The sequence below is a fragment of the Hippocampus bargibanti genome, linkage group LG13 (genome assembly GCF_051943395.1).
Source record: "Hippocampus bargibanti isolate YZ-2025 linkage group LG13, ASM5194339v1, whole genome shotgun sequence".
NCBI classification, from domain to species: Eukaryota; Metazoa; Chordata; class Actinopteri; order Syngnathiformes; family Syngnathidae; genus Hippocampus; species Hippocampus bargibanti.
This window is the reverse complement of record NC_142746.1, coordinates 22,663,346-22,679,063: the sequence shown is the minus strand read 5'-3', so window position 1 is coordinate 22,679,063 and position 15,718 is coordinate 22,663,346. Positions and strand designations below refer to the sequence as shown.

Here is a 15,718-nt window from a genome sequence, read left to right as displayed (position 1 = left end):
TGTTAAGTCTGGCTTCTGTGCACCTCCCTGAAAAGTAATGATCAATAGCCCTCCTACTGCCCCCCCCCCCAAAATAAAAAGCATTCGTCTACCTCTCTAAATCACTTTCTTCAGGCGGACATTCATTTTTTCTTCTCAAACATGCAAGTCTACCATCGCGATCTTCCCCAAAAAAGACACCCCCCCCCCCCTCATTTTCCTACAAATCCCTTTAGCGCGTGCGTTCCTCTGTGAAAACCTCATCGCATCTCCTTCTGTGCATGTGTGTGTGTGTGTGTGTGTGTGTGTGTGTGTGTGTGTGTGTGAGAGAGAGATATCTGATGTCAGCTGTCACATCCCAGTCGGTGTGGGCCCATAATAAGAGACAATAATAACAACTCATTAAAAAGCTGGGCCGGGAACTGTGGAGCTCATCGGCTCATCAAATTAACCTTTTGAACACTTCATATACACATTTTGCATACGGGCGCGCACACACACACACACACACACACATACACGCGCACACATACACACATTCCTGTTTCAATTGCCTTGTGAGGTCCTGATACCTCTAGATAAGGAGTGAGGACCACCGTTGCTGATGAGTTTAGAGAAGAACCAGCGTTCCATTTGAAAACTAAATGTCACCCCATTTCCCACTTCAACTTCTTTTAAAAACAAAGAAATAAAAAGTGGACTTGAAACTGAAATAGCAGCAGGAGTGAGGTTTCTGAATGGCTACATTCAAAGTCCCCACCCCTGTAGTGAATTTGTTTAAAATATCGTTTGACTTTTTCCTCTCATTAACACACACACACACACACACACACACACACAGTGAGTAAAGAGTGCGTGTACCCGAGTGAAATGAAAATCCAAGCAAAGAATAATTGTGGGTGATTTGTGAGGACCTCTGAAACTTGAACATGATGCATATATCGACCCTCGAGAAGCCTTTAGAATGAAAAAATTGTGAGGACCAAAAGGCCAAAATGTCCTCACTACGTATGCTATAAAATGTGAGTGTTCCTCACAAGACTAGTCACACATACACAGGTGATGGAGCTAGCTAGCTAGCTAGCTATCTCACGTTTTTGTCTCACTTAGTGTCACCATAATCCTTCTGTTTTGTGCACGTGCACGCCCACGTACACCGAAGTGGGAGCCAGTGGGTGTGTCAACAGGGGGATTGGTCCTTTCTGCCGGCTAATTGATGAATGATATGCAATATGCAAATGAGTGGCCATTAATCTCCTGACTGACAGCTTCGTTTATGGGCCCTTAATGACGGCTGGATTAGATTGTAATTAAAATGCGCTCCAAGACACCCCCACGTTAGGAAGCGGCCGACGCTGGGCTCTCGCTTTTGTTTTGTTTTTTTTTTTTTCATCTCTCGGACCCTCCTTCGCATATTGTGGAATGGCTGCCATCTTTGTTTTTAATATCCTTTCCTGGGGGCGGGGTGGGGGGGGGCATCCGCTCGCCCACATGGCCGACGAGATGAAGTGCGTACGTCGTACGTCGTACGTCGTCGTCGTACGAGAGGAGATGAGGCGCCTTGCTCGTCATTAAGCCCGATGTGGCCCGCGTCATTCCCCCTGTCGGGACATTCGCAGCGTTTAGTCAGAGCCCAAGTGATGTCTGACGGCCCCCTCCCGGACCCCCTCCCCAAACCCGCAAATGGGATCGATTGAGCAGCGCCACGGACGTGGCAAGGCGCTCAAGACGAAAAATGGACGATTTGTGACGTGCGGGTGGCGGAAGTAGCTAGCGCGAGCGAGTCCGTCTCTCGGGCCTGGAACCAGCTCGGTTGGCACAGTTTTGGACATCGAGTCCGAGCGCTAGCAAGGCTCGCTCAGGAGGAATTTTGCTCAAAGAAAAGCGTTGGGCGCACATCCACTGCCAGACATGGGCAAAATTGTCCCCGTGGCACTGGAAACCTGTTCAAAAAATGATTAGTTCAAAAACCAAAACAGCACTTTCCATTATAATCAATGTCAAGTTTTTTAATCTGTTTCAAGTCTAGAAAACCACTTTTTTTTCAACTACTTTGTAGTAGTAGTGCAAAATTGTCCCCGTGGCACTGGAAATCTGTTTGAAAACCAATTTGTTGGAAAACCAAAATAACACTTCCCATTATAATCAATGTCAAATTTTTTAATCTGTTTCAAGTCTAGAAAACAACTTTTTGAAAGCACTTTTGAAACAGTTTACAATTGAGAGGTGTCACTTCTATTAAGGAATTAGATTAGCCTTTATTTTAGTGTCCTCCATACTCCTTAGTCATGTCTTTTTTATTTTATGACGATTTGAGTGCAGCGTGTTCTAGCAAAGACAAATTGTACATACTTGGCCAATAAAGATGATTGTGGTTTGTTGTCAGCAAGCTGTGAGTGGAAAAATGACCAAAATGAATCCTAACCGACGCTTGTGCTTCCCTCCCTTTCAGTTCCAGGCCGGGCCGACCGCCCAAGAGGCTTCAGACGCTGACTGACGGCGCCGCTCACCACATGCTTTCCCACGGCGGTCTGATGCGCGCCGGGATCATGCCTCCCGCAGGTGACCGCCCGCCACTCGCCGTCTAGTTCGTGCGCGGCCATTTCTAAAATGTCACACGCACGCACGCGTTTGGAATCACGTGTTTGTCCATAACCTATAAATCGGATTTTTTTTTCCTTTCAAAAACTGGTCGGAAAAATTAAAAATAAATAACATTGGACAGCTTATAGATTAATACAGTAAAGTGTCGTTATATCGATATTCAAGGGAGTCCAAAAAAATATCGATATAACCGGGACTATCGATATATCCGATATCGATATAACGAGACTTTACTGTACATTCTTCTTCTTTTCCTTTGGGCTTTTCCCTTGACGGGGTCGCCGCAGCAAATCAGTGTCCTCCATCTTTAGATACGCAAAAAAATAATTGAATGAATTATTTAAACAACGATAAATAAATACATAAAACAATCAAATGAATAGTAAATAAACAAATAAATAGATGCCTAATTAGTTGAATCAATAAATAAACAAATAAAAAAATAATCAAATGAGTACTGAATAATAACTAGATAAATAAATAGATGAGTAAATAAATGAATTCATAAAAATAAACACAAAGAAAAAATAACAAATACATAAATAAACATAAATTGATAAAACAAACAAATTAAACAGGAGAGAAAAAAGAGATAAATAAATAAATAGATACATAAATACATGAATAAAAAATAAACACAAAATAAATAAATAGATAAATACATTAATAAAACAAAAAAATATATAAATAAATAAATAAATAAATAGTCAAATGATGCTAAATAATAAGTAAATCAATACATAGATAAATGAATAGATGCATAAATAAAGAAATGAAGGTGTCCCAATTTGACAGTCGTCAGTTTGTGAAACGCCAGCGCGTTGCGGTAGTGGCGTCAATCGGCGCCGTGCGAATGTCCGAGAAAGCCTCCGGCTGGGCCCGCGACCCCGATGAGGACACGCCCCCAAAGAAAATGAAAGCTTGGAGAGCACTTTGACTTGAGTGACTTTGTTGCAACGACACATTGTATGGAGGCGGCAGGCGGGAGGGGGACGGGCGGGAGGCCATTGAACGAGGTGACTGATTAATGAGATCAACACGCACTGCTGACAGCTCGGATCGAGACCTGCAAACTTTTTTTTCCTCCTTCAACTCCAAAGTTCACCAAAGTCCTTCCTTTGTCTTCTTCAAAGCCGCAAAACTTTGCCGGCTACGAACGTTCTCCTCATCGGTTTGAGTTGGAAAGCCAGTGCAATGCTGCACGCGCAACACGTGGAAATGCTCTGAATTGTCAACGGCGGACGGATATGTGCCTTGCCATCGGCTGGCGACCCATCCAGGCTTTACCCCACCGATACATTTATTTAGTTGTTTATTTATTTAGTTGTCTGTCTGTTTGTTTGTTTACTTAGACATGTATTTAGTTTTAAATTGTACTTTTTTTATTACTTTATTTAAGATAATGAATGCTCCGCCCCCCCTAAAAAAATACTGTTTCCTTCTTTGGAAACACGAGTGAGGTGAAAATAACGTCAGAAATGCAATCATGGCACCTTGTCATCAGGCTTGTTTGTGTGTGAGTCTTTTTGCTGTTTTTGTGTCTTTTTTTGTGTGTCTGTGTGCGTCTAAAACTCAAGCAAAAAAAAACAAAAATGGTAGTCACCTGACCCATCTCAAAGTTGCCCTTGCCTTTGTGGCCGTCCGTCCGTCCGTCTGTCTCTGCCAACCCATCTTTTTGTTGTTGTTTTTTTTTTCTATTATCCGCCGCTTCCGTTGCTGTTGTTCAAAGGTCCTCCGCTCTATGGGATTATTTTTTTCTTTTCTTTTTGCTCGAGAGAGTGCGTTTCGGTTGGCGGGGGACGCATTGTCTTTCCCGGCTGAAGGAGAGGGCGCGGCGGCAATGTCGGCGCTCCTGATTAGAGGCAGGCCCACATGAGAGAGACAGGAAGAAAAAGTCAAAAGAGAGAAAGACGACGTTCCACTGAGGACATTTCAGCGCTAAAAAGAAGAAAAAACGCTGTGAGAATCGTTTGATGTGATTGCCCTCTTCGGCGCCTCCCTCCCTTTTTCACGCACACGCACAGACTGAAAGGCAACATGGCGGCCCGACGTCCCGCTGTGATGGTGACATTTTGAAAAGGTAAAAGTGAGGCGAGGAAAAAGGCCAGTGGCCATGATGAGAAGAAGGAAAAAAAGGGGGCGGGGGGGACAATTTGTTGTGGCTATGGACGTTTTTGTCCAGTCCCATCTCGTCTCATCTCGTCTTTTGTATGAAAAACGGAAGAAGGCAAAACGAAAACAGAGCAGTTAGCTTGCCGCTAATGTTTCCATGTCGCTACCGTCAGGAAATGAAGACTTAAGGCCTTGTTTGGATTTCCTGGCCGCTGTTTGCACACTTTTTAATCATTGGCCGCGTTGGTCCGCGTTAGCGCAAGACGTCTTTCGTCTTTGGTTGGAGGGATTTCAATCAAAGCTTATCCAGAGTCAGAGCCATTAGCTAGCTCGCAAGCTAACTCTCTATCTATTTGAGTTATTCCATCTATTAGTTAGCTATTAGCTAGCTAGATAGCTTTCTATCTATTTGAGTTATTCCGTCTATTAGTTAACTATTAGCTAGCTAGATAGCGTTCTATCTATTTGAGTTATTCCATCTATTAGTTAACTATTAGATAGCTTTCTATTTGAGTTATTCCAGGTTGAGTGAACGCTGCCGCTGAAAAAAACAGAAAAAAACTTCTCCTGTGACTGTGGAGTGACCTTGAGAGTTTCGAAAGGCGCTTAGAAATTAAATGAAATGTATTATTATTATTATTATTATTATTATTATTATTAAAAGCGCCGCTTGCCCGCCTCCCCCTCGCACTAAATGAGCGGTGCACTGGAAAGCTTAACCTTCCATTGGGGGGAGGGGGGGGGCGGTCATCGATCCAACTGCTATTGATCGCCTCACCCTTCGCTTCGTGTCTCACCGCCATTTAAGGAGGTTCATGTTTACTTACATCAGCCTGACTTTTGGCGGCCGTTTTTACATAGACCCCCTTGCCCCCCCCCCCCCCCCCCCCCCCCCCCCCCCCCCCCCCCCAAAAAAAAAAAACCATCATTTTTGTCAGTTAGGCATCTTTTAGACCCCCAAATCCTTTGTGTTTGTGGCAGATCTCTCCGCCCTGGCCAAGAAGATCAAAATGGAGATGGGCGCTTACCACGTCAACTCACAACATGGCGGCCACAACGGAGAAAATGGCGACCGCGGTCCCGGATTGAGTGGGTGACTTTGTTTTTTCCTCTCTACACATATACATATGGATTGGTCGCCAGCCAATGACAAATGAAGGCAAATAAGGAGAAACCACAAAAATGCTGTTCCTTTTTTTGTCATGTAGTATTCGGGAGGACGAAACAAACGTGGCCACTCACCGTGAATCCAACAGGCGGTCGATGACGAGCGATCCATGACAAGTTGTCATTCGAAAGATCAAATGTTCAAACGTTTCTGCACTTGACAAAAAATAATTTCATCGCTTGATCGACATTTTCCAGCACTTTGTGTAAATAGCTATTAGCTAGCTAGCTTTCGATCTATTTGAGTTACTTCCGGCTTGAGTGAACACTTGCGCGTGTAGCTGCCGCAGCTCACCTACAGAAAAACTGGTCCTGTGACTGTAAAGTGACCTGGAGAGTTTTGAAAGGCCATTAGAAATCAAATGTATTATTATTATTATTCTTATTCTTATAATAAATAAGGATCGTATGAACAAAACAGAGTGCGGTTGCTTTGCTCAAGACAAGAGGCCGGAGACCAATCAATAAATAGCCTTCTCCCTAATTCACTAGCTTGAATGCAAAGGACAAACGGGGGTGGGGAGTGGGACGATCGATGACTCAACATACACACACACACACACACACACAAGCCGGATGTTCTAACCCCCGTCCCCTCGCTGTTATCGACAGGTTAAAGCGACATCGGTGTGTTTAGACAGATGACAGGCTTTATACAGACGGCCTGTGTGGAATACACTATCAATCTGGCGCGCGCAAACACACACACACACACATTACAGAGTTGAAATGACGCGTCTCTCTCTTTTGATGTCGCTAAGCGTGACTATTATTAGTCGCTATTGTCCGCGTTTGTTGACTAGTGGCGATAGCATCTGTGTGGACTGAGGTGGCATGGTTACCAACACCCATGACAAACCCACAAAGCTTCATCGCGCCGAAAGCCGCAGTCAAGTCAACACATTTTTGCTGTTTGTAACAAAGGAAAAGAAGATTTATGTGTTTATTTGTATTATCTATTTGTTTGTTTATTCATGTATTTATTTAGCTCCGTGATTATTTTTATATATGTGTTCATTTGTTTGTGTCTTTATTTACGTATGTATTTATATTGGATGTGCCACCTCGCACTGCGCTTCCAGTTTCCGTCTGTAAGCGAGCGCCACAAAGACGTCTGGTCGGGCGCAAATGCTGAGCGCGACACCTTTTGCGAGCGCGCGTCAAACAAGATCTTGGGGGAAATTTACAGCCGCGCTTTGTTTCCAGTAAAGCCTTGTTTGGATCAACAGAAGAGGAGGGCCACTTTGACCTTTGTGCCTTTTTTTCTACATGAAGCATAAGAAAGCGCGATGGGAGGGAGGGCCAAGGAGGAGATTCGTGCCAGGAGGAAATGAGAACAGGAGGTGGCGACAGTTGAGACGTCAATGCACACTCGATTGTGGCAGCATGGCAGCAGCTCTTTCTTACTTGCCTTTTGGTGGTGGTGGGGGGTTCGAGCATTGAGCTGACAGTGCAGAGGCGCAGGGTTCGAGTCCAGCTCCAGCCTGCGTGGGTTTTCTCCGGGTACTCTGCTTTCTTCCCGTATTCCAAAAAAAGCATTCAAACAATGGATGATTATTAGTAGTAGTAGTATCCATGAGAAGGTTTGGTTTCTTCAGCTGTCATCTGTACAAATTTGAAGGTGTCGGACGTTTCGCCTCCTATCCAAGAGGCTTCGTCAGCGAACTAAAGTCTGACTGGTCGTATCGGCCCTATTTATATATATACATCCCTAATGACACAGCTATGATAGGTCCCTACTCTCAGGTTGGGGGGAGTAGAGGACCACTCCCTGTGGCCCCAGAGTGGTCTTCTGAAACGTCCGACACCTTGAAAGAAGTCCAGATGACGGCTGAAGAAACCAAACCTTCTCATCGATGGACCACTCCTGTACCACTGAGAGCTTACACAGACGTATTAGTAGCAGTAGTAGTATTGTGTTTTTTTACTTTCCTTCCTTCCTTGCTTGATTCCTTCCTTTCCATCCAATATTTTCCATCAATCATATCATCATTTTGTCTCATTTCCTTTCCTTCTTTCTTTCTTTCTGCCCCCCTCCCCCTCCTTCATTTCATGTCTTCCCTTTACTGTCCTTCGTCCCCCCCCAAACACCTCATCTTATTTACGACAATTGCACAGAAAGGCGACCGACATTGTTGTTTTTTTTTTGTCCGCCGCACCACCTACCCCCCCGGCCCCGGCACCCTTCTTTGTGTGCATAATTACCCATCATGCACTGCTGGCCCGACACCAGCGTTGCCGTCAAGCTTGTTTTGTTCCACTTCCTCGCCGTTGTTTTTTTTGCCTTTTATGACATGATAAATATTGATGTCAAACCTGGAACATAAAAAAAAATGGAATTGTTTGTGTCCTGAGCAGAAAGCGAGATGTCAACAAGCCGCCGGGGGGCCATTTGTTGATTTAAAGCGAGCCGTGCGGAAGAATACTTTGGCCCAGATGAGATGAGCTGTGCTTGGAAAGATCCAAAGTGGCCCCAAAGCCTTGACGCCGCAACGTTTTCGCCCGCTTGATTGGCAACGCAAAACTTTCTTTTGCCTTTTGGGACTCGAGTGCATTTTATGCGCCGTTGCTTGACAAACAAACTTCTTTGACCTCCTCCTGGTTTCTGTCGGTAGGATCCGCTTATAACAGGGTGTCTAAACGTTCTTGCAGATTTGGGGTGTTTAAAATGTAAGGGGGGGGGGGGGGGGGGCGGACGTTCTTTACACATAACAGCAATTCATTCAGAGCCATTCTGTGTTTGACATTTACTTTTTCAGCGCGTCTTTTGGGTCATTTCAAACATTTATATGAACTCATTGACTGCCAGACGATGCGCAAAGATGTGTCCGCACCCACCGGTGCCAGGGTTTTTGTCATTGTCACTCAAATTGCAGGAGCCGCACAATATTGCATAGAACGCCGAGGGCCGCACTTTGAACGAGTTGTTTTTCTTTTCTCCTCCTCAAGTTCTGGAGCGGCTGCCCTTCATGATGATGTCGCATCCCCTGATCCCGGCCGGTCTGGCGCCGGCCTCCGTTTCCATGGCGATGGGCCAAATGAACCGCTTGAGCGCGTTGGCCGGCATCGCCGACATGGCGCAGCTCCACCGCGCCGACACCGCCGTCCGGCCCCCCGCCTCCGTCATTCAGGTGGCGTATTGTTTCCCAGCTTTTTCAACTGGTCACCCAACGGACGGACCCCCCCTCGCCCCCTAAACATTCAACAAACATAGATAGATATATATTTTTTAGATAAGCCATACTGAGTCTGTTTTATTGTATATTTATATACACAAAATAATGAGCAATGATTATTCTGGGGGGAGGAGAAAATGTTGAAAATGCATCTTTTGTGAGTCGGTCTGCATCCATCGGCCTATTCATTAGGTACACCTCGCCCGTGTCACGGTTGGCCTCGCGAAAGCTTGTATTCCCAACGCGGTGCTGAAATGGTAGCGTTTTCTGTCCGTTTGCCAACAGGAGCGCATGCACGCCGACAGCCCCTCCCCCTGCCCCTCACCCTCGCTGGAGGAAGCCGCCATGTCATCCAACCGCAGCAGCGTGTCCAGTTCGCCCTCGCGCGCCGCGGAAAACCCCCGTAAGTAGCCGAGTTAGCGAAACGTCAAGTGTCCGTAAGGAAGCACGAACGGCGCCGTCTTTTGACTTCAGAGCAGCTCCCCGACGGCGTGCCTTTGAGCGGCTGCGTCGCGGCCCGGCCGCCCGTCCTCCAGGCGGACTCCGTGGACGACAGCAAGGCGAGCAAAAGGGGGCGAGTTGACAAAGGTGAACGGCCATTTTGTCACTGTTTTTCGGGGGGAATTTCAAATGGGAATGCAAAGTGTGGATGGAGAGTCTCTGTTACTAAAACGCGCCACACAACTTTCGGAAGGTCACAAACAACTTTGGGTCATTGTGGGGCTTTTTTTTTTTTTTTTTTTTGTTTTTGTTTTCACGGGATGTTCTCGCCACCGCGATTAATCATTTGCAGATTTTTAATCGGTAATGATTATTCCACGGGCAAATCAATAGGCCGCAGACCAGAGTTGCCAATAGGATGTTTGGATACTTTGAATAATCCATGCAAACGCCACATCTTTTGTAGGCTTTTCACACGCGGGAAATGATTCCTTTTTTTACTTTGATTCACGCCGACGTTTCGCAATGGTACATTTCCCAGGGAGCTTTTTGTCTTCCTTAAATACATTTTCACAGCGAGCTGAAATATTCATACAACTGGACTGCGACTTCCAAATGTAACGACTGTGGAAACCAAGCATTCCGTCAGACGACGTAGCATTGGCCAGGCTAGTGATGTGAAAACGAAGCTTCATGAAGCACTTGTGATTTTTTTTTTTTAAATATATATGTTTTGACTCTTGGTTAAAATATGCAAGTTAATGCAAAACGAATGTCTTAAAAAATCCATTGCATCTTTAAATAAAGAGTGCCATCTACAGGGATCATAAACCAGTGCTTCTGATGCTTGCTAAAGTCCAAAGCAAAATTGGAAATTGTGCCGTGTAAACCGCAAAAAGTCTTTTTTTTTTTTACTTTAAAAGGACTAAATTGACCTCAAACGAGCTATTCCGAACCATAATTGCCAACTTCCTCGTCATTTTACAGCACTGGTGTCAAAGTCAAGGCCCGGGGGCCAAATCTGGACCGTCACTTCATTGTATTTGGCCCGTGGAAGCTAATCAAACTTGTGAAATTCCATGAAGCTTGCTGAAATCCAAAACTACATTTCAAATTATGCCATCTAAACCAGGAAAAAGTCATTATTTTTTACTTTAAAAGGACTAAATTGACCTCAAACGAGCTATTCCGAACCATAATTGCCAACGTCCTCGTCATTTTACAGCACCGGTGTCAAAGTCAAGGCCCGGGGGCCAAATCTGGACCGCCATATCATTTTATTCGGCCCGCGAAAACAAAAGTTGCCCGTTACGACTAACCACCTGCCATCTTGTCGTTAGAGCATCGGCATTATTTGCTTCCGTCGTCCCGGCGAGCTTAGCATTAGCCTAATGAGGTGGGGGGGGGACCGCTCAAGGACAAACAGTCAGCAGAAAAATCAAGCTCGGAGGAGCCCCCACGTTTGCGTAAATGCATTCTAATGCCCAATCGCATTATTCCCTCAAATCAAATCTCCCCAAATCACAAAGGCATCCTCAGGTGAGGGGGGGGGGGGGGGGCGTCAGGTCGACGCAAACAAATTGACAAAAGCGGTGACGGCGACGCGGCAAAGGCCTCCTCCTTTGGGGGTGGACGCCGCCGCCGCCGCCGCATTTATTCAATTGACTTTCAATTGATTTTCCCGCATGCAAATGAAGGCCTGCGTACATTTGCCGGATTACATGCGGATCGTGCGGGGGAGGGGGGGGCAAAGTTTTCCGAGGGCACCACGGCGCTGTCATTCTGTCAATCCATTCTGCTTCAATTTGCGTGTGTGTGTGTGTGTGTGTGTGTGTGTGTGTGTGTGTGTCAGAATCAAATTTGTGTGCGTGTGCTGTTTCGGGTGCTCTTTGAACAACGTCTCCACGTAGAAGAGATCAGAGGCCAACCCTGACACCTCACTCCCATTAAGCAAACATCAGCAGAATTTCATCCCCCCCCCCCCAACCACCTCTCTCTTCTACTCACCTCTCTTCCATCCCTTTCCTGTGTCCTCCCATCTCGCTGTCTCTTCCGCTGACTGGCAGTCTTCACGCGGTGATGCTCAATGCCCCCCCGGGGGGCGGCCGGCAAAGGAATGAGAGCAATGAAGTTAAAAAAAAAAAAGGGGGGGGGGGGGGAGAAAACTGACAGTGACCTTGCTTCGGGAGAAGGGCCCGTGTGTGTGTGAGTGAGTTTGTACTGCTATTGTTGTGAGGACCACCATGATTTTTACACCATAGATAGTGAGGACATTTTTGAAAAGTGAGGACTTTTTAAAGGTCGCTCCTCACAAGTTTTTCATTCTATCATGTGTGTGCGTGTATGTATGAGAACGCGAGAGTGAGGTAAAGTAGGCATAAAACAGTAACTCAATAAAGGATCAGTCACATAGAAAGAGTCTGGGGAGCCCACGCTGCTGACTGAGCACTTCAGCGGGCCATCAGTGTGTGCGTGCGTGCGTGCGTGCGTGCGTGCGTGTGTGTGTGTGTGTGTGTGTGTGCATCTGTGTGGGCCACAGGAGCATCGTTGGATGCCCTCCGCTGAGCTGGCCAGCACCTGCTAATTACCTTTCTCTGCAGAGCAATGCTCTTAGCTAGAAAGTAATAGACATAGGTGTGTGTGTGTGTGTGTGTGTGTGTGTGTGTGTGTGTGTGTGTGTGTGTGTGTGTGTGTGTGTGTGTGTGTGTGTGTGTGTGTGTGTGTGTGTGTGTGTGTGTGTGTGTGTGTGTGTGTGTGTGTGTGTGTGTGTGTGTGCGCGCGCGTTTGGGTGAGGTACGGTGGGCAATGGTTCTGATCTGTGGAACACCTTGAATGTGACAGTTGCCAAGATGTGAGGCCAAGGCAACCTTTTGATTTTTCTTTTTTTTTGTGTGTTGTTGTTGAAATATGCTGCGGTCAGCTAAGTGGAGAAAACATTGTCTTTTGTCACACAGAGGAGGAAGGGAGTGTGTGAATATACAAGCGCATGTTGAAGCTTTGCTCGTACTCCACCCCAAAAATAGTGTCCAATGTACATTTTAGAAATGCATCATCTTTTGGAGCTTTATTCAGAATGTAATACATAAATCACCCGCAAAAGTGTAATGACTTAATCAACAGAGATAAATATTTAAATACAAATAATTAATTACGCTTATAGCTGAATAAAAAAATAAGTGAATAAGTAAAAATAAAGTAAAGTAAGTAAAAGTAAAAATGGAGTGCAGTTTATGAAAATGGACATAAGGTCAAGTGTTTTTTTTTTTTTTTTTTTTTTTTCATTTCAGATGCTTATTATATATTGTATTTGATTTCATTTTTTAAATGTTATTTTATTTTAGTGAATTTTAGTTACAAAATGGTATCCAAGGTCCCTAATTGCAAGCTCGCCGGTGGCTCGCATCTCTCGTTGTGGTCATAGAAAGTCCCTCTTCCACCATTTTGAAACCTTGTCTTTCGATCCAAATGCTGATTTGTCAACACCTTGAGTCTCTTTGTTACTTTGCGCCGGCCGCACGCGTGCTTCTTACGTGTACAAACAGATGCTTGCTCATCCATAATGCAGCTTCTTCTTCGTCTTCGTCTTCTTTGCTGCTTTTTATGGACCATGGCAAGCATTGATAATTTGATGCATTATCAATCGGCGCGCAAAACAAGAAATCCGAAACCGGGGCGGGACAAAGATTAGTGTCAACGGCCATTTATTTCTTATGGGTGCCTGTTTTCATATGCATGTTTACAAGAAATTCACTTAACAAATGACAAAGCTGTAAATTATTCACATGCGTTGCGGAGAAAGCCAAATGGCATCTGGACGGATTTGTCCCAAGAATGTGTCGCGAGAGCTCACGTTGGTCGCAACCACGACATTTTCAATTGGGAAGCTGACTTTTACGCGGCGGCATAAAAATGCTTGACGGGCCCAACGGGGAAATGTCTTGATGATTTATTTTTGCACTGCCTTTATGTTGTTGTTTTTTTGTGTGTTTGTTTTTATTTTGGCGGCTGCAGCCACTTTGTTGAATTTAATTGCAGGTAAAATAGAAATTGGAAAAGGCCGATAGATGGGCAGACGTGATAAATCGGCTTACGCGTCACCGATTGTCCCTTTTAACTCGTTCACTGCCAGACGATGCGCAAAGAGACCTAAGTGTCCACTCCAGCGCCGAGGTTTTTGTCATTGTCACTCTCTTCTTTCATCAGAAAAAAAAGTTAATTCCTAAGTTAAGTTATAAGGGGTCTGGCGTTATCTGAGCTTGAAATGGGGGCGGCTCTACAAAATATTATACATCCATATAGCACTTTAACAACAGCTGAAGCTAACATGGACACAATGCAAATGCCGCCCCCTCGTGGAAGGGAACAAACATTGCCAGAGGTCTGACCAGTGCTTTATCCCCCCCACAAATGTGGGAATGGCACTCCACGTCATGCTTTTCAATTCCCGAATAAATTCAGGAATGGCAGTGAATGAGTTAAAGATGTATTTTTGTAAGTGTCAATGTCAAGAAAATGTCTGACGTTTTTGTGATGTGCGCAGGTTTTCATTTCCGAGCAATATCGTGCGTTTTCAACGAAAAGCTAACGGTTCTTGTGGCAAAAACAAACGTGTACTTTACGTCGGCCATTTTGAATTTTTGCTCAACCGTTTGTTTTTTTGTCGGAATTTTTTTTTCGTCACCCCAACGTAATCCACAGCGCATTGTGTTGTTGTTGTTGTTTTTTTGTCGTCGTCATCGTTGTTGTTGGCGCGGCGAGCGAGCGAGGATCACGTCTTTTGTTGATTTGGGACCGAAAGTGTGTCCGTATTCAGGCCTGAGAAGTGTTGTGTGTGTGTGTGTGTGTGTGTGTGTCAGAATCCAAGGCGCTGGCCGTTGACAGACAGGCGTCCCGACATCCCCCGGCGAGCAGCGACGTCTGCGAGAAGGCGCCGTACCCGGCGGGACGCCAGCCGACGGCGGGTCTCCAGCACGCTCCCTTCATCTTCCCGGAAGGCCTGTCCTCCATCCACACGCTGCTCACCAACATCCAGGTGAGCCTCTGCCGGGGGCTTTCTTGCCATTCATTATTCCACTCCCGGATGCCCACCGACGGAGACGCCCGTCGGAATTGTGCCCACCCGCGTCTCCGGACAATTAATCCAAATGACTTCCTTGGACTGAGCGTATTCCAAAAAAGATTCCGGCGCATATTAAAGCTATTATATTTGACCTTTTAAGACTGGCGCTGAGTGTTTTGGTTCCCCCTCAAATTCCATTTTGAGCCAAATGCTCTTGCCGGCGTGCGGCGTGCGGTCTCCAAGCAGGGTCTGCTGAGGGTGGCCATCGACAACGCCAGGGCGCAGGAGAAGCAGGACCACCTGGAGAGGAGCGAGCTCAAGATGGAGCTGCTGCGCGAGCGGGAGCTGCGAGAGACGCTGGAGAGGCAGCTCGGCGTGGAGCTCAAAAACAGAGGTGGGTCATCCCGACACGGATGGCGCCGACGGCTCTGGATCCATCCGTCGAAAGATGCCCCAAAACCAAATGGACGTGTCATCGTCGTCATCGTCGCTTCCTCCTTTTTTAGTTCTCATTCAGAAGCGACTGAAGAAGGAAAAAAGGAATAAGAGGAGACTTCAGGAAGCCTTGGAAGAGGAGGCGAAACTTCGAGATCAGGCGCAGCACGGATTCTTCCGGCACGCCGCCGCCGCCCTCTCAGGTGAGCGGAAAAACATTTATTTATCTATTCAATCGCTCATTTATTTATTTATTTGTTATCTGTTTCAATGTTTGTATTTGTCCGTTCATTTATTTACTGATTTATTCACTCATTTATTTATCTATTTATCTGTGTGTCTATTGATGTATTTATGTATTTATTTTTCAATATTTTTATTTATCTGTTTATTTATTTATCTATGTATTTATTTTTGGTTTTTTACATTTTTGTATTTGTTCATTTATTTCTCTATGTATTTGTTTATTAATTACCTCAATCATGTGTTGATCTATTTGTGTATTTATTTATTTGTCTGTTCATATATTGATTTATTTGCCTGTTTGTTTGTTTATTTATTTTATTTGTTTTTTAATTTATTAATGAATCTCTTTCTTTATTTGTCTATTTATTTATTATCGTTTTTTTGCCCATGAATTTATTTATGTATTTATTTCTTCCGTTTTGTATCTGTTTGTGTCATTATTAATGTATTTATTTGGTTGTTTGTTTATTTGTGCATTTATTTATTTATTTGTCAGTTT

General features: G+C 45.1%; 1 protein-coding gene across 3 annotated transcripts in view; it reads left to right on the top strand.

Annotated features, from left to right (window-relative positions):
- dachc (dachshund c) overlaps positions 1-15,718 on the top strand; it is a 37,581-nt gene that overhangs the window by 18,640 nt on the left and 3,223 nt on the right. For 2 of the 3 annotated variants that reach the window (XM_089012768.1, XM_089012771.1), the window contains 8 exons: positions 2,432-2,541; positions 5,677-5,784; positions 8,812-8,993; positions 9,324-9,441; positions 9,513-9,626; positions 14,336-14,511; positions 14,782-14,932; positions 15,045-15,176. In XM_089012768.1, the coding sequence (XP_088868894.1) occupies positions 2,432-2,541; positions 5,677-5,784; positions 8,812-8,993; positions 9,324-9,441; positions 9,513-9,626; positions 14,336-14,511; positions 14,782-14,932; positions 15,045-15,176 (1,091 nt within the window). The remainder of the gene's footprint in view (positions 1-2,431; positions 2,542-5,676; positions 5,785-8,811; positions 8,994-9,323; positions 9,442-9,512; positions 9,627-14,335; positions 14,512-14,781; positions 14,933-15,044; positions 15,177-15,718) is intronic. The other variant, XM_089012769.1, reaches the window with a different exon arrangement.